The sequence below is a fragment of the Elephas maximus genome, chromosome 24, assembly GCF_024166365.1.
Source record: "Elephas maximus indicus isolate mEleMax1 chromosome 24, mEleMax1 primary haplotype, whole genome shotgun sequence".
In the NCBI taxonomy this organism is placed as follows: domain Eukaryota; kingdom Metazoa; phylum Chordata; class Mammalia; order Proboscidea; family Elephantidae; genus Elephas; species Elephas maximus.
In genome coordinates, this window is record NC_064842.1 from 13,851,814 (window position 1) to 13,877,470 (window position 25,657).

The 25,657-nt window shown below is 38.4% G+C and overlaps 1 protein-coding gene across 3 annotated transcripts in view; it reads right to left on the reverse strand.

Annotated features, from left to right (window-relative positions):
- The window catches only part of NVL (nuclear VCP like), a 135,158-nt gene that overhangs the window by 38,061 nt on the left and 71,440 nt on the right, over window positions 1-25,657 (reverse strand). For all 3 annotated transcript variants that reach the window (XM_049868154.1, XM_049868152.1, XM_049868153.1), the window contains 4 exons: window positions 25,422-25,484; window positions 18,787-18,906; window positions 17,934-18,033; window positions 3,136-3,242 (listed from right to left, as the gene is read on the reverse strand). In XM_049868154.1, the coding sequence (XP_049724111.1) occupies window positions 3,136-3,242; window positions 17,934-18,033; window positions 18,787-18,906; window positions 25,422-25,484 (390 nt within the window). The remainder of the gene's footprint in view (window positions 1-3,135; window positions 3,243-17,933; window positions 18,034-18,786; window positions 18,907-25,421; window positions 25,485-25,657) is intronic.

Consider the following 25,657-nt stretch of genomic DNA (forward strand, 5'->3'; position numbering starts at 1 on the left):
GCAGGCACTGTGTGTCATACTTTCTTCTTGACTCTTTTCTTCACTATTTCTTTGTGTGGTTGAAACCTCTAGGCTATTCAGTAGCCTTCTTTTATCTCCCCTTCTCAGGAATAAATTAATATGTGGTTGTTGCATAAACGTTTACATTATCTTCTTATCTAGAAGGCACACTCTTTATCGGAAGGAGTTATGTCTTATATTCTTGGGCTCCCCACAGTATACACAAAATCAGGTATACACTTCATTCACAATAAATATCTGTTGACTGACTATAAGATCATTTGCTTTAGGTTAATATTCTATTATTTTCTTAATCATTTTATCTTTGAAGTGGGGTATTTTGAACACTGCCCCCCTTGGTTTGAGAGCTAATATTTTGCCCAAGCTGAGAATTCATCCTTTTTCTTTACCCCCAACTCTATAGTTAACCCACTGTCCTGTTAATCAAAGCCATCCAGCAGCTCCCTTATCTACGTCCTCTTTGCTAGTCCCCTGATACTGCCTTCATCTTACAGCTTTTAGTTTCACCTTCCTCCAGGCTATCTTCATCATCGCTATCAGTGGGATCTCTTTAAACCACAAAGCTGATCCGGTCTTCCTCCAGGCTCAGAATTTTTCAATGGCTCCCTGTTACCTGCGGGATAAAATCTACCTTCCCATGCATGGTATAGGAGGCCCTGTCTGACCTGACGTCTGCTGATCCAAAAGCCTGGACACGCCCCCACCAAGAGTTGACATTTCAGCAGCACTGAACATGCATGCTTTCTTGAGCCAGTGCCCTACACGTTGGCTACAGTATCCACCCCTTGCTCCTCTGCCAAGCAAACTCTGCCTCTACGAAGACTTTCCTGGCTTCTCCAGGCAGACTTAAGGAAAGGCAGACCCACAAAGCCAACTGTATCTTATACATAGGTACCAGGGCTTCTGTGTAGAGCTGTGTAAGGTACACATCACACAATTCAGAGACTAAGAAGTCAACGACTTCCCTAGAGTTGTGTATACCTTTACTTCCCTAATTACAATAATGTAGCTAATTGCTGCATGACCCTTTTCTTCTTGATTATATCACTTTTTTCATCTCTAACTTTTTAGTGCCTAACACAAGGTTATTAATGCCAGCCTCTCAATGAATAAATATCAAGATAATTAATGTGAAACAAATATCCCCATATTTCTCTCGGGCCTCCAACACCAGGGTGGTCCTACAGGCAGTCTCTCCCCTCCTTCCTTTGGGACAGCATTATGAACACTGCCATACGCAGTTCTAACAATGATATCCCAGTCAGGTAGGACCACAGAACCTTCCTTTGCCAACAGTGAAAGAAAATACTAAAAAAAAAAAAAAAAAGGGTTAAATAATTAGCCAGTTGTAAACTTGAAAAGTTGATGCCAGGAAAGAGAAAATTCTTGAGTGGCTAGTAATTAGGCCTCTACCCCTATGAAGGAACACTGAAGAAAGAAGATGAGTTGACAGTATCTTGTGAATGTCCACTAATATTCCAATCTGGAGAGAAGTGGCCTGACGAGAAGACATCCCTGGGTAAAGTTAAAGAAAAACTCTCAGATATACCATCAAGGAATTTCAGCAGAATCAGGGAGAAATGCCTGGCTTGCCATCTTCCAGGGAGCTGTGCAGCTTTGGGGGTACAAGCCCATGGGAATGAGATACACTCTAGATGTATAACACATTTCAGAAAACTTCTCTCAGAAGAGAAGAAGTTCAGGCCTCTTCGCAAGGGTTAACAACAACAGCTTAGCTTCCCTGGCCACCCAACATGTAGAAAAGTGGACCAAAAGCAAAAACTAGACCTCAAATTGTAATTGCAGGAGTAGAAACTAGTTCCAGGTAGAGTGAGAAGGGGGATGGGAGAACTCGTCCACTCCCCCTTAGGACAAAGAGAAGGTATGGATGGACCAACCATCAATATGGAAAGAAAGCACAGCAGTAAAACGAAGAATGAAATTTAAAAAACGGAAATATTACACCCAGTTTAGAGTATTAAACTGTCACTCAAGTACAAAAACAACAGGCATTCTCGGTCATAAAAAGAACTTAAGGAATATAGCTGAATAAACCATTAATAAAAAGAATAAGCTTAATGATAAAATACAGCCAACCAAAAGATAAAAAAGAAAAGCTCAAACTACATAAAAGCTGTGGCAAAAGTGCTGATTGTGAGTACTGTATCTATTTAAATACAAAACTAAGATTATGACTGTTGAGCAGACTATATGTGTGATGCAACTGAGCAAAGGAAAAATGTACGGGGAACAAAAAAAAGGAAAGTGGAAGGGAAGTGCAAGAATGTTAACTATCTCATTTTCACAGTGGAGATTAAACTGATGATGCAGCCTACAACGAAATGTGTACTTAATAACGACTTCCGCTGCCTGCTGACTTTCCTAATCTTTTTTTTTTTTTTAATCTTTAGAGTGATATTTTAGAAAATAGTATCTTTTACGGAGAAGAAACACTTATTGCCAAGTTCAATAATTTCTCTGGTTTTGCTTTCTTATAAATTTCAAGTACAGTTAACTTGACTCCACTAATGGATTTTGAGTCTATGCCTCCTCCTCCTCTTTCACTCACACTGCGCGCACCCAGCCGTGACGCAGGGATGTGCGGAAAGGTGTCTGCACCAACTGTTAACTCGGCGTATTATTTTGCAGCGGTGCAATTCAACGCAATTTGCATTTTCTTTGTATTTGTACACGTTGCATATTATTTTTGTGACAACAGTAAAGTAAAAACTGTACACTTGCCCTGGGAGTTAGCATATACCAATATGGAAGATGGAATCCAACAGAGTGGTTTCAAAATTTAAAGTTTCTGTTCCATTTCAAAATACGCTCTAAGAAAAATTTCTCTAAAGTAACAAAGATCTAATAGAACATAAAATATGATTAGAGTGGTATTTCAAATATATTAAACAAGAACTTAATGCCAAATATTCCCCATGAGAATGGACTGTCTTTTCAATTAAGACGGTTTATCTTCCCCTTTGAGAGATACATGCTGGGTAAATATTTAAAGCTACAGAAAAGAAAGCGCTTAACTAGCCTCAATTACTAACTGCTATAATTTATCTAAAATGAGAGAAACACACACACAAATACAGCATTTCCTTTACGCACTTTTGTGATGGTTTTTAAGATGGCAAAACGATCTGCTGGAGGCGGCAAACCCACAAAAAGTGTCTTGTCTAGCCGGCCTGGGCGCAGGATTGCAGGGTCAATGATATCTAGATAGAAGGGAGGAAAAACAAAAGTCTTACATAAAACAGAATTTTTAAAAACATAATAGGCATGAAAGATGGAAAAGCCCCTCTTTTAAGCCTAATAATTCCCAACAATTCCTCCACCATTCCAGAGAGACTTCGTATAGCTTGCAATGGTAAGACCATGGTTCATTTACAGGGGGTACTGAACAATAATGAGATTCGTGTTTTCTAACACATATTACAGGGTTCCTAAGGCTTAACCGTTAATTTACTCTTCCATAAAGAGCCAGAATTAGTCATTTTTAGCTGAAATTCTGCATTTATTAATGCTCTTTAGTCACCTTGGGGAGGCTAGATACTTATTCAATGACTTTTCCTGAAGTTCAACACACTGTTGGGATTCCTCTTGGGATACAAGGATATAATATAAACTTGGAAATAACGAAAAAAGATTGCTACAGGACACTTTCAGTATCATGCTACAACACGGTCCAACAAGCTTGTCTGAGGGTCCCCTGACTCTACAGGGCAGAAGTTCTCAAGCGTTCTGGTCTCAGGATCCCTTTATATTCTTCGAAATTACTGAGAACCCCCAAAAGCCTTTGTTTTTGTAGATTACAGCTACCATATTAGAAATTAAAACAGAAAGTGTAAAAATATTTAATTCATTTTTAAAATAACATAAATAATACATTATGTATTAACATGAGTCACCTATTTTGTGAAAAATAGTGTTCTAAAACAAAAACAATTGGCGAGAAGAGTGGCATTGTTTTATATTTTGAAATGTCAACACCATGAAAGAAGGCAATAACATTCTTTAGCTTTATTCCGAAAACTGTTTTGACCTCACAGATCCCTTGAAAATGTTCTCAGGGCCCCCAGCAGTCTGTGGACCACACTTTGAGAATCGCTGCCTTCAACACTAAGACGCATCTGCTCAGGGAAAGAGAGACAGCAATAGCCCCAGGCAAACAGCATCCTGAGGCTGGTGAAGAGCGGAAGACAGGGCGGTGTGTGCTGAGAGCCCTATCACCACCAGATCTCGAAGCAAACCAATATAACAGGTCTACCACTAGCACTTCTTAGTTCTCCAAATTGGGAGGGAGAGGGACACGGTGGGTATCGAGTTTATGGGAGGGCAGTGTTACAAGTTATTTTATATCAAATCCAGGTTTATGGAGAAATACATGAGCACAAATTCAAGTATTTTAATTAACACAATAGTAGTATTTACTAGCTTAATTTTCAACAGTGTGTTATTTATTAGGTTATATTATTCGAAATGATAAATTCAACTAATATGTAGTTTTCTAAACACCTTAAAATCTATTTAAAATTGAAAACAAACTACACAGTATTGATACTGTAGCATCGGTTATTTCTTTAATACAAAAAAGTTTTTTTGAGAATATCAAAATTGTTCTCTCACGCACTCTTTTCCCTTCTACTGGGAAATTACGTCACTACTACAGTCACATGCTCTAGTTTACCCAATGTGACTGACTTTCTAATTTCACTGCATATCAAATACTCTAAAATAAAAAGGCTATTTCAGCATATAACTACAAAATCCACTGCAAAACAAACAACTCTAGGCAGTAAGGGGTTCTAACTGCTATAATGTGTCAGGAACACGAAAGGTCCCAATGTTTCAACTAGCCTTCAAACTATGAGCGGGTAATTAACACTCCTGAGGGAAAACGCCAGTACAGCAGTATGACGCGGGACAGGCAAAAAGAAACACACTCTGCCCAGTGACTCAAATCTAACTAATTCATTTGCTGGAGTCACGGGTCCCTCCTCTTGAAAGACACTCTGACAAGTATAATCAGCAAGTTACTCCCCACCCAATGCCTGGACTTGTCTGAACTATACACTTGATGATGTTTGTCGCTTTAGCAGATACCCTGCACTTGTTTTCAAATTTCTAATTCTTTCACCCACCAAAAGGCAGTAAAGCCCCTGCGCCCTGCTACCCACCATGCCACATACTCTCAGCTGGCTCGGAGTCAGCAATAAAGAAAGTATGTATTCACTTACACTTCTCCACTAACGTTGCTGTTTTTTATCTTCTTCAGCCTTAGCAGGGTGGAGTGGTAAAAGCAGAGGCTTTCAACGCAGACAGACCTGGGCCTGAATTCCTATTCTGCCATTTACTAACAATGTAACCCTGAGCAGGTTTCTTGATACTTTTAAAAGCTCATTTTTCCCCAACTGTAAAATAGGGATAGTAATACGTTTGTTGTGAAGATTAATAGTTTATGTAAAGCACCTCACTCAATAATTTTTGGTTCTTTGGTTAGAGTTTTTGCCTTTCAGAATAAACAGGTTCCGTTCATAATTATTAAGAGAATATAATACAGTCTTCTAAAAATGAGTCTCAATTTTTTTCTTGGGAGTTTTAAAAAATTATAATCAGCTTTACTGAGGTATAACTGATGTACACTAAACTGCATATATTTACAGTGTACAGTTTGATACAGTTTGTAGACACCTGTGAACCCATCACCATATTAAGATAGTGAACATAACTGTCACCCCCAAGAGTGTCCTCATGCCCTCTTCTCCTGCTTTTCCCTGACCCTCTTTCAATCCTAAGTAGACACCGATTTGCTTTCTGTCACTATATATGAGTTTGTATTTTCTAGAATTTTATGTAAATGGAATCATACAGTATGTGCTGTTTTGTCTGCCTTTTTTCACTCCACGTAACTATCCTGAGACTCATCCATGTTGTTGTGTGCACGACCACTTCACCCTTTTTTGTTGCTGAGTAGTGTTCCATTCTGTGGGTACGCCACAACTGTCCTCCCGTTCATCTGCTGATAAGCGTTTGCTTTATGAACTTACAGCTTTAGGTTTTCATAGGTCTTTGGATCCATTTGAAGTTAACGTCTGCACATGGTATGAGGTATGGATTGAAGTTCATTTTCTTTGTCTGTGACTATCCAATTGTTCCAGCAGCACCATTTTTGAAAAGGCTATTTTTCTTTACTCCATCGCCATTATGCTTTTATAAAAAAATCAATTGTCCGCATATGTGTGGGAATGTTTCTGGATTCCACTCTGTTCCACATGTCTCTTTTTATGCTAATATCGTGCTGTGGAAACATCTTGACTTTAATACACAAACACACATCTCAAAGCCGGATCTACACGTCCCAAGATAAACTTGATTAGAATTACAAAGCATTCTTAGCTTGGGACTTTCATAATCACTTAATATCCTTAATTGACGAAGACCACATTTAGTATTACTCAGTTTATTATTTTTTAAGATATTTACTTTTTTTACTTATGGTTAAAAAAAAGCATCCTAAGCACTTTATACAAATTTTAGTATTAGACGATGTAAGATACGCTGCACCCAAGGCTCCTGCAAAGCTCTGTCACAGGTCATTTCTCACAGGAAAGCGAGTGCTGTCTGCCTAGAACTCACACGGCTCTAATCTGCCTTTTCCACTTCATCACTGTTAGCTGCTGCTGACTCATGGATACCCAAGGCCCAATGAGATAGGGCTGTTGTGATCCATAGGGTCTTCACTGGCTGATTTTCAGAAGTAGATTGCCAGGGCTTTTCCCAAGTCAGCCTTACTCTGGAAGGTCCACTGGAACCTGTTCAGCATCACAGCGATACAAAAGCTCCCACTGACAGACAGGTAGTGGCTGCATCTAAGATGCACTGGCCGGGAATTAAACTCAGGTCTCCCGCATGGAAGGCAAGAATTCTACCACTGGACCACGACTGCCCCCCTCTGCACTGTAGGCATCTTAAACTTAATATATTCAAGACTGAAATCCGTACCTTTTCCCATCTCCTCCTCAAACCTGCCCCTACCTTTGTCTTCCCCATCTTCGTTAATGCCAACTCATCCTTCCAATTTCTCAGGCCCAATTCCTACATGCTTGATTCCACCTTCTCACGGCCACATGCAATCCACCAGCAAATCCTGTGAACTCTATCATCACAATGTATATCCAGATTCTTTCTATCTCCACAGCTATCATCTGGTTCAAACCACTAATATCTAGTACTTGGATTATGGCTACAGCTTCCTAACAGGTTTCTCTAACGTAATTGTGTTAGAGGCAGAATCTTAGGTGGAAGACTCAAGATGACAATTGTTATATTTGCAATGAAAACAAGAAATCAACAATCCAAAGTTTTCAAGACAAAATCCACTGACATAAATGAGACAGTTACCTGAACAGGAACTCTATGTCATACGGGTTGGTCAAAAAGCACTTACTGTTCTACAGAGCATTTAAAAAGGACTATAATGTTTTTTTTTTTATAATGTAAGACTTGATGATAACGACTTTCAACTTCAGGAAAACACTATTCTGTTACAAATGAACCCTCAATGTCTTTCTTTATTGTGGTAAACATATATGTAACAAATTGTATGGCATTTCAACATTCTTTACATGTACAATTCAGTAACATTAGTTACGTTTATCATGTGGTCACCCATTACCATTTATCTATTTCTAAATTGTTCCATCACCTTTAACAGAAACTCAGTGTCTCCTAAGCAGTGAGTCCCCCTTTTTCCCTTCCTCCCACCTACCCCAATAACCACTAATAAACTTTGGTCTCTATACACTTTCCTATCATAGATATTTCATATAAATTGAATCATACAATATTTGTCCCTTTGTGATTGATTTGTTTCACTCAGCATGCTGGTACTCAGATATCAGCAGGGTCACTCATGGCAGACAGGTTCCAGAACAAGACAGACTAGGAAGAAGGACCTAGCAGTCTACTTCTAAAAAGAATTAGCAGTGGAACATTGTCTTATAGAGTGCCAGAAGATGCGCCCCTCAGGTTGGAAGGCACTCAAAATATGACTGGGGAAGAGCTGCCTCCTCAAAGTAGAGTCAGCCTTAAGGACGTGGATGGAGTAAAGCTTTCAGGACCTTCATTTGCTGATGTGGCACAACTCAAAACAAAAAGAAATGGCTGCAAACATCCATTAATAATCGGAACCTGGAATGTACAAAGTATGAATTTTGGAAAATTGGAAATCGTCAAAAATGAAATGGAACGCATAAACATCTAGGTACTAGTGAGCTGAAATGGACTGGTATTGACCATTTTGGATTGGACAGTCATATGGTCTACTACACGAGGAATGGCAACTTGAAGAGGAATGGCATTGCATTCATCTTCAAAAGAACATTTCAAAATCTATCCTGAAGTACAGTGCTGTCAGTGATAGGATAATATCCACATGCCTACAAGGAAGACCAGTTAATACGACTATTATTCAAATTTATGCACCAACCACTAAGGCCAAAGATGAAGAAACTGAAGATTTTTACCAACTCTGCAGTACGAAACTGATTGAACACGCAATCAGGATGTTTTGATAATTACCGGTGATTGGAATGCGGAAGTTGGAAACGAAGAAGAATCAGCAGTTGGAAAATATGGCCTTGGTGACAGAAATGATGCTGGAGACTGTAAGACAGAATTTTGCAAGACCAATGACTTCACTGCAAATACCTTTTTTCACCAACATAAATAGCAACTATTTTTTTTATACACATAGACCTCGCCAGATGTAATACACAGGAATCAAATTGACTACATCTGTGGAAAGAGACAACGGAAAAGCTCAATATCATCTGTCAGAACAAGGCCAGGGGCTGACTGTGGAATGGACCATCAACTGCTCATATGCAAGTTCAAGTTGAAAGTGAAGAAAATTAGAACGAGTTCACGAGAGCCAAAGTACGACCTTGAGTATATCCCACCCAAATTTAGAGACCATCTCAAGACCAGATTTGACATGTTGAACACTTATGATGGAAGACCAGACAAGTTGTGCAAGGACATCATACATGAAGAAAGCAAGAGGTCCTTAAAAAGATAGGAAAAGAAGAAAAGACCAAAATGGATGTCAAAAGAGACTCTGAAACTTGCTCTTGAACGTTCAGCAGCTAAAGCAAAAGGAAGAAATGAAGTAAAAGAACTGAACAGAAGATTTCAAAGGGCAGCTCGAGAACACAAAGTATTATAATGACATGTGCAAAGAGCTGGAGATAGAAAACCAAAAGGGAAGAACATGCTTTGCATTTCTCAAGCTCAACTGAATAAAAACTTCAAGACTCGAGTTGCAATAGTGAAGGATTCTATTGGGAAAACATTAAACAAAGCAGGAAGCATCAAAAGAAGATGGAAGGAATACACAGTCATTATACCAAGAAGAATTGGTCGACATTCAACCGGTAGCATATGATCAGGAACTGATGGTACTGAAGGAAGAAGTCCAAGGTGCACTGAAGGCACTGTCGAAAAACAAGGCTCCAGAAACCGATGGAATATCAACTGAGATGTTTCAACAAATGGATGCAGCACTCGAAGTGCTCATTCATCTATGCCAAGACTCCACAAGGAAGGTCTCCAGTGGGAAAAGAAAAAGTGGAATTGATACTTCATCTGGATAAACAGTATAGACAGCTGTATAACATGTTTGAAAAATAGGTAAACAGAAACAAAGCAAAAGAACAAAAAGGAGAGTTACTAAATCCAATAAAAAAGTTATATAAGACAGGAAACCTCGTTATAGCACCATAATTGGGCCAGCAGTGAGAAAGTTACACAGTCATACTAATGTAAGTAGTGGCTAGTGATTTAACCAAAACCGTGAAAAAGCTGTATTACAGTATTGGGAGGCTACAGTGAAGAGAATAGGTGGTGTGGTGGTGGGTGGGTAGGTGGGTGGGTGTGTGCGTGCGTGCGTGCGTGGAGAAAGGGTGAATGTAAGAAAATAAAATGTTCATCTACCTTAAAAGGAAGTTAATGATCTGTGTCTAAACTTGATAACTCAGGAAACAGCAGTACGAGCATATTATTCAAAAGTATAGAGGAAATATGGGAAAAAATAGCTTAAGGAATTTACAGTGGTTGCCTGTGGGCAGAGGGTGGTGTGTTATAAGCTTTTCAGTGTCATGTGATTTTTAGCTGCTGTCTCCATCTGTGGGTCTGTGTTCTTTATGCCATTCACTAACGGGATCTACAACCACAGAGGCTTGGTTCTGACTGTTTTTTTAAGGAGTTCTCCAATTTACAGGAATCGAGCTGCACCAAACAGACATTGCTGCAAACCTGAGACACAGAACAAAGATGCAGAGAATGTAGAGGAAATGAATATGTACTTTAGGAAAAGCATAATTCAGTGGATGCCTGGGGCCAAGTCTTAGTTTTGCCACTTCGTAGTAGCAAGTTACTTAACCTATTTGGCAGAAAAGTAATAGAACCTACTTCAGAGGATTATTGGGGGATTATATGAGATAATGTATGGGAAGCACTTAGTGCAGTGTTTGGAAGACAGCAAGTGTTCATGTGATAATTATGGTTATTTGGGGTCAGAGAGACCTAGTCTCATATCTCTGCACCACCTCTTATCAGTTATTTATGGTTGGGCAAATAATTTAATCTTAATGACTTTTAATTTCTGCAACAGTAACATGTATATATAATGGTGCCTTCCTCACAGGGTTGTTGTAAGGTTTAATGAGATAAAGCACTTACAAAGTACCTAGCATTTAGTAGGTGCTTCAAGAGCCTAGCTGTTACTATTTAGTTTTAAATAATATGGACTTGCAAAGAGAACTGAATAGATTTGCCTTCATTTCCTGTAATACGTAATTCAGAACTAGAAAGAAACCTACTTCTCTTCAAGTGTTCCCTATCTCCATCAATGGCAAAACCCTTTGCTCAGTTTTTTAGGTAAAAAAATCTAGCAGTTAGTAACTGTCTCAGTTATCTGGTGCTGCTGTAACAGAAATACCGTTAAGTGGCTTTAACAAATTTATTTTCTCACAGTTTGGAGAAGGCTACCCAGTCCCAGTGCCGTCAAGTCGATTCCGACTCATAGTGACCCTATAGGACAGAGTAGAACTGCCCCAGAGTTTCCAAGGAGCGCCTGGTGGATCTGAACTGCCGACCCTTTGGTTAGCAGCCATAGCACTTAACCGCTACGCGACCAGAGAAGGCTAGAAGTCTGAATTCAAGGCACTGGCTCTAGGGGAAGGCTTTTTCTCTCTGTCCGCTCTGGGGAAGGTCCTTGCCTCTTTGAGCTTCTGCTCCTGGGTGATCTTTATGTGGCCTGGAATCTCTTTTCCCCCATCTCTACTTCTCAATCTTGCTTGTTTAATCTCTTTTAGATCTCAAAAGAATGGAATTCCCAAATGGAATTATAACCACAGACATAGTAGTTAGGATTTACGACACATATATTTGGGTGACATAATTCAATCCATAACAGTAACCTTTATTTTTAAATGTATAAAAATTACCAAACTATTAGAAAAACAAATTTTTATATTAATAATATATGCGCTTTTATTAATATACTCAAAAACAGCAGGTCTACTAAATTTCTAATTTTGAAGTAGTATGAGTGTAAGTTATATTTTGCAATATCTGCAACAACTGTAACATGTTATAAAAATATTTATGATTTCTATTGGCGACAACTGCAGGTATTGCTAACGCTATTCTGGTTCACTGCCTACACTCTAAGTGTCATGGATTGAATTGTGTCCCCCAAAAACATGTGTCAACCTGGTTAGGCCATGATTCCCAGTATTGTGTGGTTGTCCTCCATTTTGTGATTGAAATTTTAGGTTAAGAGCATTAGGGTGGAATTGCAACACTACCCTTACTCAGGTCACCTCCCTGATCCAGTGTAAAGGGAGTTTCCCTGGGGGGCAGCCTGCACTACCTTTTATCTCTTAAGAGATAAAAGAAAAGAGAAGCAAGCAGAGAGTTGGGGACCTCATACCACCAAGAAAGCAGTACCAGGAGCAGAGCATGTCCTTTGGACATGGGGTCCCTGTGCCTGGGAAGCTCCTCGACCAGGGGAAGACTGAGGACAAGACAAGGACTTTCCTCTAGAGCCAACAAAGAGGGAAAGCCTTCCCCTGGAGCCGATGCCCTGAATTTGGACTTGTAGACGACTAGACTGTGAGAAAATGAATTTTTCTTTGTTAAAGCCACCTACTTCTGGTATTTCTGTTATGGCAGCACTGGATGAGTAAGATACTAAGGAAATGCTAAATTGCACTTAAAACCAAACCTGGTACCGTTGAGTTGATTCTGACTCGTTGCGACTCATTCTGACTCACTGGTTCATTAAACATCAGGTAGATTAATTTTTTTAAAAAGTAAATCAGGACTTTTGGTTCTGGAGCAAATTGGGGTGAGATGCACTCTCACTATTTCTCCCACTAAGTTCAGCTAAAAACTACGCATGTTACATATAAAACAAGAAGATTCTGAAAGAGGAGAGAGGACAGAAGACTGCCTAGGGACGTTGAAACCCAAGCATGACATGATGGTGAATTCCCTGGCTTTTCATTTTGCATAATATATCCTGGACTGGGTGCCCCTCCACCCCTACCTGGCAGCAGAGAAGTCCTGATAAAACAGTAGATTTAAATAAGGTCCAGAGTCTCGTAACGTAATGGTAAAAACATCCAAATGCAACTGAAAATCAGTCACCATACAAAAAACCAGGAAAATCTCAACTTAGACGTGAAAAGAAAAACACTGAGATGACACAGACGCTGGAATTATCTGACAGGAATTTTAAAGAGCTATCATAAAAACACTTAAGCAATTACAGACATGCTTGAAACCAATTTAAAAAAAAATAGAAAGTCTTGGCAAAGAAATAGAAGATGTAAAGAAGAACTAAATGGAAATTTTAAAACTGAAAAATATAATAACCAAAATGAAAACCTTACTGGATGAGCTCAAGAGCAGAGTGGAGATGATATAAGAAAGAAGCAGTGAATCTGAAGTTAAAACAATAGAAATTAACCAATGTGAATAACAGAGAAAATACACCAGGGAAAAAAAATGAACAGAGCCTCCGTGACTTATGGGAGCACAACAAAAGATCTAACATGCTCATTACCAGAATCCCAGAAGGAAAGGAGAAAGAGTCTAGGGCTGAAAAAGTATTCAAAGAAATAATGGCTGAAAATTTCTCCATATTTGGCAAGACATAAAACGACAAATTCTAGAAACTAAGCAAACCACAAAACAAGACAAAATTCAAGCAATCTACAACAGATGCATCATAATTAAACTCCTAAGAACTAAAGGTAAAGAAAAAAAATTGAAAATAGTAACAACACTTTACCAATAAGGAAAAGATAATTCGCTTGATAACATATGTCTCATCAGAAACCACAGAAGCTAGAAGGAAGTAACACGTTTTTCAAGTGTTGGGAGAAAAGAACTATCTACCCAGAATTCTATATTCAGCAAAAATATCCTTCAGGAATAAAGCTGAAATCAAGACATTCTCAAATGAATAAAAACTAAGAAAATCTGCCACAAGCAGACCTACCTAAAAAAATGGCTAAAGGATGTTTTTGAAACAGAAAGGAAATGATAGAAGGAATCTTGGAACATAAGGAAGGAAGAACAACAGAAAAAGTAAAAATGTAGATAAACACAATAGATTTTCCTCTTCTTCTTGAGATTTTAAAATTATGCTTGACAATTGAAGCAAAAATCATAACACTGTCTGAGGTAGTTCTCAAAGGAGGTAGAGAAAATACTTAAGACCATTATAAACAGAGAATAATAAAGGAAATTAAAGGGGAAGAAACATTAATTTCCTTTATTATTCTCTGTTTATAATGGTCTTAAGTATTTTCTCTACCTCCTTTGAGAACTACCTCAGACAGTGTTATGATTTTTGCTTCAATTGTCAAGCATAATTTTAAAATCTCAACTTCACTTGAACTGGTGAAATGTCAACACTAGTGTCTTAGTTATCTAGTGCTGCTATACCACAAGTGGCTGGCTTTAACAAAGAAAAATTTATTCTCTCATGGTCTAGGAGGCTGGAAGTCTGAATTCAGGGTGCTAGCTCCAGGGGAAAGCTTTCTCTCTCTGTCAGCTCTTGGGGAAGGTCCTTGTCATTAATCTCCTCTAGTCAAGGAGCTTCTCAGTGCAGGAACCCCAGGTCCAAAGGACATGCTGTTCTCCTGGCTCTTAATTCTTGGTGTTATGAGCTCCCCATGTCTCTTTGCTGGCTTCTTTCTTACAGATTGACTTAAGACACAACCTAGTCTTGTAGATTCAGTCCTGCCTCATTAACATAACTGCTGCTAATCCTACCTCATTAACATCATAGAGATAGGATTTACAACATAGGAAAATCACATCAGATGACAAAATGGTGGACAATCACACGATACTAGGAATCACGGACTAGCCAAGTTGATACATATTTTTTGGGGGGACACAATTCAATCCATAACAATTGTAAACTGTGATAAGCTATGTATATATAATGCAATACCTAGAGCAACCACAAAAAAGCGTTCTGAACTGATATACTGAAAAACATTACAGATAAATGAATAAGGAATTCTAAGTAATCTTCAAGTAACTCTCAGGGAGGCAAGAAAAGCAAAAAAAGCAAAGATGGGAGAACAAACAGGAAACAAATCAAACAGTAGTCTTAAACCCTAACATATAGTAATTACATTAAATGTAAATGGTCTAAATATACCAACTAAAAGACAGAAATTGTCAGAGTGGATAAAATAACCCAACTATACACTGCCTATAAGAAACTCACTTCAAATATAATGATACAGGTAGAGTGAAAACAAATGAATGGAAAAAGAAACCATGAAAATATTAATCAAAAGAAAGTAGGCATGGCTATATTAATAGCAGATAAAATAGACTTCAGAGCAAAGAAAACTGTCAAGGACAGAGGAGAACATTACATGATGATAAAAGGATCACCCTACCAAGAAGACAACAATTATAAATGACATTGTACAACAGAACTCCAAAATATATGAAGCAAAAACTGACAGAACTGAAGAGATAGACAAATCCACAATTATAGCAGAGGACATCAGCACCCCTCTCTCAACAACTGATACAACAACTAGATAAAAAATCAGGAAAGATTTAAAAGGACTTCATAACATCATCGACCAACAGGATCAAATTGACATTTATAGAACACCCCACCCAACAGTACCAGCATTTTCAAGTATTCATGGAATATTTACCTATATAGGCTATATGCTGGGCCATAAAGCAAGCTTCAATAATTTTTTAAACAACTGGAACCATACAGAATATGTTAACCAATTACAAAAAAAATGAAACTTCAAAGCAACAACAGAAGATAAAAGGAAAATCTCCAAACACTTGGAAACTAAACAGCACACCTATAAATAATCCATGAGTCAAGAAAAGATGTTTCAAAGGAAATGAAGGAAAAAAAATACATTGAACCCAATGAAAATATAACATCAAAATCTGTGCACCGCAGTTAAAGCAGTGCTGAGAAGGAAATTTATATAACCCTAGATGCTCATACTAGGAAAAAATGGGAAACGTCTCGAATCAATCATCTAAGTTTCCAATTCAAGAAATTAAAAACCCCAAAGCAAGCAGGAGGGAAATAGATAAAATCAATAATAAATGACATGAAAAACAGAAAAATAGAGAAAATTAATGAAACAAAAGGCTAGTTAAAAAAAAAATCAATAAAAATGACAAACCTCTAGCAAGACTGACAAAGGAAAAAAGGCAAGATACAAATTTACTAATATCAGAAATGAAATGGGGGCTATCACTACAGACCCTGCAGACACCAGAAGGTTAAGTCGAGGTAGGAGGGAGGGAGGAAGGGAGAAGTCATTGCTGAGTGGGCACTGAGTTTCTGTTGATGGTGGTGGAGAAGTTTGGAAAAGGACAGTGACAGTGACTGCACAACACGATGAACATAATCAGCATCACTGAATTGTACTGTGAAAATTGTTGAATTGGCAAATGTTTTGTTACATATATTTTTACACAATTAAAAAAAGAAAAGGAAAGATAGAATAGGTTATTAAGAGGAGAACAAAGGCTATCTTCTTGAAATATGTAAGGAAAGACTGGCATCTGCTCAGAAATTTAGGATGTGATTCTGTCCAAATTTGAGGAACTTTCAAGGGCCCTCCTAGGACAGACAGCTCTGTGATTTTATGACCTCATGACCACTCCTACTACCATTACCAAGACTGCTGATGACAATGATAATAATTACTCAGCAGCTAACCACCACACATACATTACCAACATTACTTTAATCAACCTGCCAATTAGGTACTACTATCAGCAGGATGAAGTAATATGTGCCCAAGGTTACTTACTAAGACATAAAGTGCTAACGCTAGCACTCACACCAGATCTGTCCAATTCAAAGGCAGTGTCATATATTGAATTGCGTTCCCCAAAAACACCTGTCAAATTAGCTGGGCCATGAGTCCCAGTATTGTGTGATTGTCCACCATTTTATGTGATTTCCCTGTGTGTTGTAAATCCTATCACTATGATGAAATGAGATGGATTAGTGACAGTTATACTGATGAGATATACAAGATTAGATAATGTCTTAAGCCGATCTCTTTGAGATAAAAAAGAGGAAAGCAAGCAGAGAAACAGGGGGACCTCATACCACCAAGAAAGCAGCACCAGGAGCAGAGCACATCCTTTGGACCTGGGGTCCCTGCACCTGAGAAGCTCCTTGACCAGGGGAAGATTGACGACAAGGACCTTCCCCCAGAGCCGACAGAGAGAGAAAGCCATCCCCTGGAGCTGATGCCCTGAATTTGGACTTGTAACTTACTTGACTGTGAGAGAATAAATTTCTCTTTGTTAAAGCCATCCACTTGTAGTATGTCTGTTATAGCAGCACTAGATGACCAAGGCAGACAGTATTTAGTTACCAAAGTCAAACTGTAAATCACAACAAGACTTTCAATTTTTTCATTTTAAAATGAAATGGTACATAATTCATCAAAGCTATGGTTTCCATAGTAATTTACAAGAAATGAAAAATTATATCAGCTTGATGAGTGATAAATCTATTTACACTATTAAACTACCATATCATTGCTAGCTGACACAGTGACTGTTATGTACCACAGCAGACACAGCTACGAGAGAGTGGCTCACACAAATGACAATGCAGTAAACAATGGGGAAGAGAATTAGTTTTACTAAGGATCCAAAGTAAAATCCACCGCCAGCACTTTTGAAGTCTTTTTTCTAAATCCCTCACAGAATGCTGAAGCTTGAGAACAATTTTAAATAATGGTTAGGGCAGGTACAGGGCATGGTTCCAGTACAGAATTCAAAATACCTATTTGGACTTTCAGATAAAGTGAGAAGAATCTCTGGTTCTTGTTTCCTATAAGCTTGAGAGTAACACAGGACATCATTTCTGAGTATACTTCTGTGGTCAAAAGTACATAAGTATTCTCTGCCAACAACTTTCTTAAGCACCAACACAGAAAAAAATCTCATAGGATCCACACAGTAATACTATATTTTTCACTACACTACATAAAAGCTTTCTACAGTTTTACTTTAATTTATAAACAAAAAAGTGATTGCCCAAATTTAATCTTCCTTTACTAGGATAGGAAACCCTGGTGGCAGAGTGGTTAAGTGCTACAGCTGCTAACCCAAGGGTCGGCAGTTCGAATCCACCAGGTACTCCTTGGAAACTCTATGGGGCAGTTCTACTGTCCTATAGGGTCACTATGAGTTGGAATCGACTCGACGGCACTGGGTTTGGTTACTAGGATACACGTAAATTACATTGCTTTTAACGCTGAAAGTTCTTGACTCACTGGTTTTATATTCTCCTTTCTTACCTGGCCTGTTAGTGGCCGCCATAATAAAAACCTGCTGCCGTGTTTCCAGACCATCCATCTCCGTAAGTAACTGATTGACCACTCGGACACTCGCCCCTGCCTGAACAGAAATACAATCCCATCAGCTCCCCATTAAAAGGAAAAAAATAACGACAATATAATCAATTATCTCCTTACAAAATAATACATTTGCTAACCTGAATGAAAGCTTTTGCCGAAGAGATAGCAATTCTTTTCTGAGGACTCGCTATATCCGGGTGCCAGATGTGCTCTCAACAGCCAGACAGCAAAGGCGTCAGCCCCTTAGCTAATTACCTGACCTATTTTAAGTGTGGAGTTCCACAGCGGTGCAAGCGGTTGTTTGGCTACTAACCAAAAGGTTGACGGTTCAAACCTACCCGGGGGCAACTCGGAAAAAGTCTTAACAATTTACTTTTGAAAAATCAGCCACTGAAAACTCTATGGAGCAGTTACACTCCACGACACATGGGTTCACCATGAGTCAGAACTGACTCAGCAACAGCTGGCTTTTTTTTTTTTAATTTTTATTAATACATGATGTCTTAATCACATTCTGTCCTGTCTGAACAGCCCATTTCCATTCCCAAAATAATCTTGAAAATGAGTCAAGATTATCCAAATACTATGTAAACAAAATAATGTACACAAAAAGAAAAAAAGGCTAAAAAAATCCTCCACAGCTATCATCCCTAAGCCCTGATTTCAAATGACTAAGTTCCTCCTGTAAGGAGGCTCCATGTTTTCTGGGAATGACTTCATAATACCTGAGTGGGAACTTACAAAAGGTTTATGGTGCTTAAAATAACCCGTAAACCACTGATCTGATACTTACCTCTCGGTCTGATCTTCGAGGGCATAAGGCATCCACTTCATCAAAGAATATCACACAGGGTGCTGAGTTCCTGGCTCGCTGAAAGACCTGTCGCACAGCACGCTCACTCTCACCGACGTACTAAACATAGACAGAAAGGAAAGAAAACGTAGAGACAGTTGGACTTTTAGGTTTGGGCCACATTATAATAAAACTAGCTATAAACGACAGTTATGTCAGAATCAAAACAGCCAAACCACATGCAATTGCTAATATTTAGTAATTTCTTATCTATAGAAACTGCCAGTTACATACGGTTCAACTTGATAAAATTAGCCATTATTTAAGCTTATTATAAATTTCCTCATTTACAAAATAAGAACTGACTAAACGGGATATACGGTCTCTTACAGCTCAAAAATTTCCGTAATTGTATTTAGAACTGATCTCCTAAGCCTTAAAAAAAAAAAAAAAATCCGTTGCCATCGAGTCAATTTCAACCCTATAGGACAGGGCAGAACTGCCCCATAGAGTTTCCAAGGAGCTCCTGGTGGATTTGAACCGACAACTCCTTGGTTAGCCCATGTTGCTGTTAACCACTGCGCCACCAGGGTTTCCTCCTAAGTCTTATGCATCTAAAATACCCAGCAGTAATTCTCATTAATTCATCAGGATTTTAAATGCACACAAGGCAAATTACTGTTCTATGCGAGTCATCTTGTTAAAGGGAAAACTATTTTGCCATATAGCATCAGGTGGCACTGAGCCAGCTAGGGATCTAACAGGTTCTATAATGGTTTACTGTATTTTGAAATCTAAATCAAAATATAAAGCCTTAAGGTTAGCTGAGAAATACAACAATTCATGAGCAGCTATCACTGGGACTAATTAATATGAAAAGTTATATGTAAGGACATGGTTTCATTTTTAGCTAGGCATAAGAAACTGTCCTTATAAAATTTCAAAACAGTTGACTAAGAAAAAGCATTTTTTTCTTATTAAACCAGCTAAATAAGACAATCTAAAAACATCTTTATAGTGCCAACTATTCCATAATGACTATGTGGTCATAATAAAGTAAGGCAATTAAGACACAGAATAATCACAGGCCGCAGTGATTAAGTGTTTTTATTTTCCAATTAAAACAGAACTTTTCCCCCTCACATCTGTCCCATAAAATTCTTTGTACTCTTGCTCATTCTGCTTCCCTTAACAGAAATGCTTTTCCAACCTACCTCCAAACACTTCTTTTTGCATTCTAAAAGATCCCCATAAATCCTTCCCATTACTCTCTCTTCTTTGCTCTTACGGACTTTCGACTATTACAACATGTCGTCTATTTTATGTTCACAATATTATAAGGTTCCTGGAGAGCAGAGCTTATGCCCTTCTCATAGTTTTCTCTCATAACATCCTGGGCAGTGTACAAATATAGTCCTGACCCCGAAAACCCGAAGCCTGATTTAATTTCCTGAAAAACCTAATTCAGGAAAAATTATAATTGAGAAGTTGAACCAAAATATTCAGTAGATATTTTAGAAGATAGCAGTGGGTTGGGAGAGAGTTTCAGACAGGGGTAGAAGAGAGCAATCAAAGGGACTTTGGACACAGCAACCCAAAATGACTAAGTAATGGGAAATTTTATGTGGAAAAGAATTTCAAATTCTCATGGAACCTAGACTTTCTGGAGCCACTGAGGTTGGATGAGCTGCCAAAATTATTGCTCTGAAATAATCTTTAAACCTTAAACCAAAAATATCCCCTAAAGTCTTCTTTAAACCAAACAATAAAAAAATAGTTTAGCTCAATTAGTAAAGAATGTCTGCCTTGAGCACTGTGCTATTTTAGGATCTATTTATATGGGATCAAATTGACAACAGCAACTCGAAAGGTTAGATAGGAAGCTAAGGGGGCAGCGAGTTTATGTTAATGGAAAAAGAACAATTCTGAAAAGGAGGGTGAGACTGGATGCCCAACTTGATGAATGTAATCAATGTCACTGAACTGTTCCTGTAGAAGTTGTTAAACTGATGTATGTTCTGCTATGTATATTTTTAACAACAAAAACTAAAGAAAACTTTAGTTAGAGGAAGGTAAACTAAGCTCCAGAAGGACAGATTCAGACCAATTTAATCTTAACAAATGCAACACAGTGCTTAAAATCAAACAACAAACAAAATCCTGCTATCCTGCCTTTTTTTTTTTAAGAATAGAAAGAAAAGTTTTATTACTGCACAAACATTAAAGCAGAATGGCATGCAGCACTAAGGAGATTGTCTGTTATGGCCTTAAGAAGAAATATTTCAAATAAGAATCTTGCAATTTTTTTCTTATTTGCCATTCAGTTCCCAGTCATTATAATTTGGCTTCATAAACACCATTACTGAAAATATCCTCCATAAAGTCGCCAATAACCTTTTAATTGACAAATTTATTCTACTTTCAGTTTCTACTCTACTGTTTGTTCACACTGACAAGGTTGGTAAAATAATCTGCCCTTGGTTTGCAGGCTGAGTCTCGGGTCTCCTCCAGCCTCTCACCAGTCGCTTTCAGTCTCCCCTGCTGGCTCTTTCTTCTGCCCCTTAATTGTTGGTGTCCTCCACGGGTCTGTCAGAGGCCCTCTTCTTCCTTAATACATTCATCCTAGGAGCACCAGCCAGTCATAAGGTTTTCATTTTTTAAAATTTTATTTATTTTGCGTTTGTTTTTGAGAATACACACAGCAAAACATACACCAATCCAACAGTTTCTACATGTACGATTTAGTGACACTGATTATGTTCTTTGAGTTGCACAACCTTTGTCACCCTCCTTTTCTGAGGTGTGCCTCCTCCACTGACATAAACTCACTGCCCCCTGAGGTCATTCACAAGGTTTGAGGTCCCATATCTCGTCACAGCTCCAGGCACATTTCCTAATCCCTGCTGGACCTTTCCAACTGGCTCTTTAAACCTAAAATATCCTACAACAAACACATTAACCTCTCCCCCCTAAGCCCCAGCTGTCTATTTCCTCATTTGATCATCTCATCTCTCCGTCATCTGGGTCTGTTCCTCACACTTCTCCCCACATCTACCCCTGACAAACAAGCCAGACTACAGTGAGATAAGATTTCACGCTCAACAGATTGACAAAAATTTAAAAATCCAACACCACCAGTGCGAGTGAGGATACAACAGGAACTCTCATTCACTGTGGGTGAAAGTATAAACATGATCTAACCACTTCATGAAAAAAGTTGACAGTGACCTAGTATTTTTGAAAGTGAACATGCTCTTAAGACACAGTGATTCTACTTCTAGGCATACTCCTGGCAGGGAGGGGATTCATAAACATGTACAAGGATATAGGTACTTAATGTTCAATCTAAATATCGATCAAGAAAATAACTGATATTTTAAAAAGTGTGGTTATATGCATTCCACGGAATATCAAACAAAATTCATAAACTGGAGGTAAACATACCAATGAAGATAAATCTTATAAACCTAATGCTGAACAATAACAACAAAACCAAGCTGCAGGGAAACACATATCATTTATATAAAGTGGCCTTTGCTTTAATTTTTATAAGAGTTCCAAATATATAACAAAAGTCGACCTAACAGTATAATGAACCCTATCACTACCCATCACCCAGCTTCAACGCTTGCCAGTTCAACTCATGGCCAACCTCGCTTTTTCTACGCCCCCATCCACTCTTCTGTCCTGGTTATTTTAAAGGAAATCCCTGACATCACATCATTTTATTTGTAAATATTTCAGTATCTCTAAATGGTAAGGGGAAACCCTGGTGGCGTAGTGGTTAAGTGCTATGGCTGCTAACCAAAGGGTCGGCAGTTCAAGTCTGCCAGGTGCTCCTTGGAAACTCTATGGAGCAGCTCTACTCTGTCCTATAGGGTCGCTATGAGTGGGAATCGACTTGCCGGCACTGGGTTGGGTGGGAAACGATAAGGATTTTAACATAATAACATCATCACACTTAATAATTAATAGTTCTTTTTAGTATCATATACTCAGTAAGCATTCAAATTTCTAACTGCCTCATAAACATTGTCTCTTTAGAAAGAAGTGCACAGGATTCAGGATTGTGGTAAGATCTGTGGAGGAGAGAACGAAGGACATGATGAGGGAGGGTCTGCAGGGGCTTCAACTATGTTGAAGCTCTTTTGTTTAAAAGCTGAGTGACAGATACAGGTTCATTATACTGCTCTTTAAAACTTTTTATATGTCTGAAATATTTTACAACAAGTTTTTTCAAAATGTTATACCCTTTCTTTAAAGCCTCTGTTAGCACTCTGCTACCCTGAAGATAACATCCAAACTCTAGCTTGGAATAAAGACCCTTCACCTTCTTTTCTAGGTGTACCCCCCACCAATCACCTTTTTCAAGGCCCACTTCTAAAACATCCCCACTAGAAAGTCAAAACGAAGTGCAAGAAAAATAAAGAGGTACTTATAAAGCTCATAAGAAATGCTTAAGTATGAATCTCTTATTTTAGAGGGGAAGTAATATACAGTAGGAAAGATACAAAAATGGGAGGGACAGAATAATTTTTTTTTTTTTAATTTTAAATATTCCATTCCTAGGTATAAACCCTGGGGTTCTAAAAGCAGTGAGGTGAACAGACATACGCACGCCTCACATTCACTGCAGCACTATTCACAGTAGCACAATGGTGGAAACAACCTAAATGCTCATCGACAGATGAACGGATGAACAAAGTGTGGTACACATATACCATGGAATACTACTCAGCCATAAAGAGAAATGACGTCTTGACACATGCCACAACACGGATGAACCCTGAAGACATTATGCTGCGTGAAATCAATCAATCATAAAGGGACAAACACTGTATGATCTCCTTATTATATCTAGACACCGATGACTATTAGTGGTTACCCAGGGTAGGAAGGAGGAGGAAGAGGAGAAATCATTCTCCAGAAGTAGTGGGTTTATGTTTATGCTGATAGGAAAACTGGCATCAATTAAGAGTAATGGTTGCACAACTTGATAGGTATAACTGATGTCACTAAGTTGTACACCAGAAAAAGGACGGAATGGCAAATAGTGTGTTATATATAATCCTACAATAGGAGCAACCAAAGTGGGTAAAAAAGAAGCAGTAAAGCAGCAGCAGCAGATGGTAAAGCTGCTGATACTACCTAAGCACCTCCAAACACCCCCTGGGATCAGTTCTACCAGCGTGAAGGTACAGGGTCATGGCTTCCCGGGACTGTCAGTCGACCGGCCTAATGCTGCTGTTGGAGTTACTGTCCCGCTTCCTAGTGTGGTGAGTAAACGCCTGGGGTCTTAGAGCTTGAGAGCAGCATCCGACATACAACAACTGGTCTCTGTTTGCTAGAGTCATAGAGAAAGAAGGAGGCTCATGAATCCGAGAAGGAACTGGACTGCAGGTCTAACCGCCTCCGTGAACAACTGCCTCCTTTGCCATGAGACCAGAAGAACTGGGTAGTGCCTGGCTACCATTCATAAATATTTTGATCAAGGACTCAATAGATGGGTCCCAATCAAAAACAGAAAAATGAAAATAGAATTGCAAGCTCTTCCAGAAACCAGACTTAATGGACCTACTGAGACTGGAAGAATCCCCAAAGCTATCGTTTTGAGAAAATCTTCAAACCAGGAGCCGAAACTATCCCCTAAAGTCATTTTTAAATCAAACAACAGTTTGGCTAAATTAATAAAGAACGTTAGCTGTGAGCACTGCACTCTTTTAAAGAAGTTATCTATATGAGATCAAACTGACAACAGTAACTCTAAAGCGTAAAGTTTAGGGGGTAGTGAGTCTAAGTCAACAGTGGTGAATTAATACGGGCAGAAACAGAGAGAGCGGTGACACAACATGAAGAATGTAACCGTTACTGAATCGCACAGGCAGAAACTGTTAAATGGGCGTATGTTCAGCTGTGTATGTGTTCACTAAGATTAAAATAATTAAAAAAGAAACAAACAAATGTTACCACTCTCATTTCTTTGGATATATTACGGAATGGTATTTTACTTTTTATAGGGATGGGCAGGAAATAAAAATTCAGTCTTTTAAATTTGAGATGGAACTGCCTAAATGCAAAAAGAACATATTATAGTACTTTATTAATTTCTTTACCCCAAAGTATTTTTATCCATTAATAGCTAAATCATTTGTGTCATACAACAACAGGACAAGATAAACACGGCAGGAGCCAGACAACCTAGGCTCCAGTTTAGGCTCTATTTAATTTCCTAACTGCAGACTTTGGACAAACTTCTCCAAACTTCAGTATCCTTATTTGTGAATCAAAGAAAACAGTAATTGAAACCTCACAGGTTGTTATAAGAATAATGTATGCAAAATACATCACAAACAGATAGCTCACAGGAAGCACTTTAAAATGTTCACTATCATAACTATTTCCATTTTCAGGTGAGATAACTGAGGCTGAGAAGTTAAGAGGCTTAATTCAGAAAGCATTTCCACAGCCTAGGTAATAAAGTAAAGCAAAGCTCAGGCTCCTCTTACAGATGTGATTTTATCAAAATGCCGCATGGCAAGGCACATCATTTCAAACACCTGACGGTGTTTTACGCTATAACTTGAATGGCCATTACTTTTTCTAATCTAAAATAATAAATAATACAAACAACTTACCATATTTAGTAATTCAGGACCCTTTACAGATATAAAGTTTAGTCCGGACTCATTTGCCACGGCCTGACAAAAAGAAACAAATAAGACAAATATAGAATAAAATAATGATAACAATAATTTGTGACAATGCAGGAACTTTTCCTGATTTTTACTGTTATTCCCCTGTTTTATACTTGCCTCTTTCTTACTAGAAGGAAATGAGACAAATGCGAAAAGGAGAAATAGATGGGGAAAAA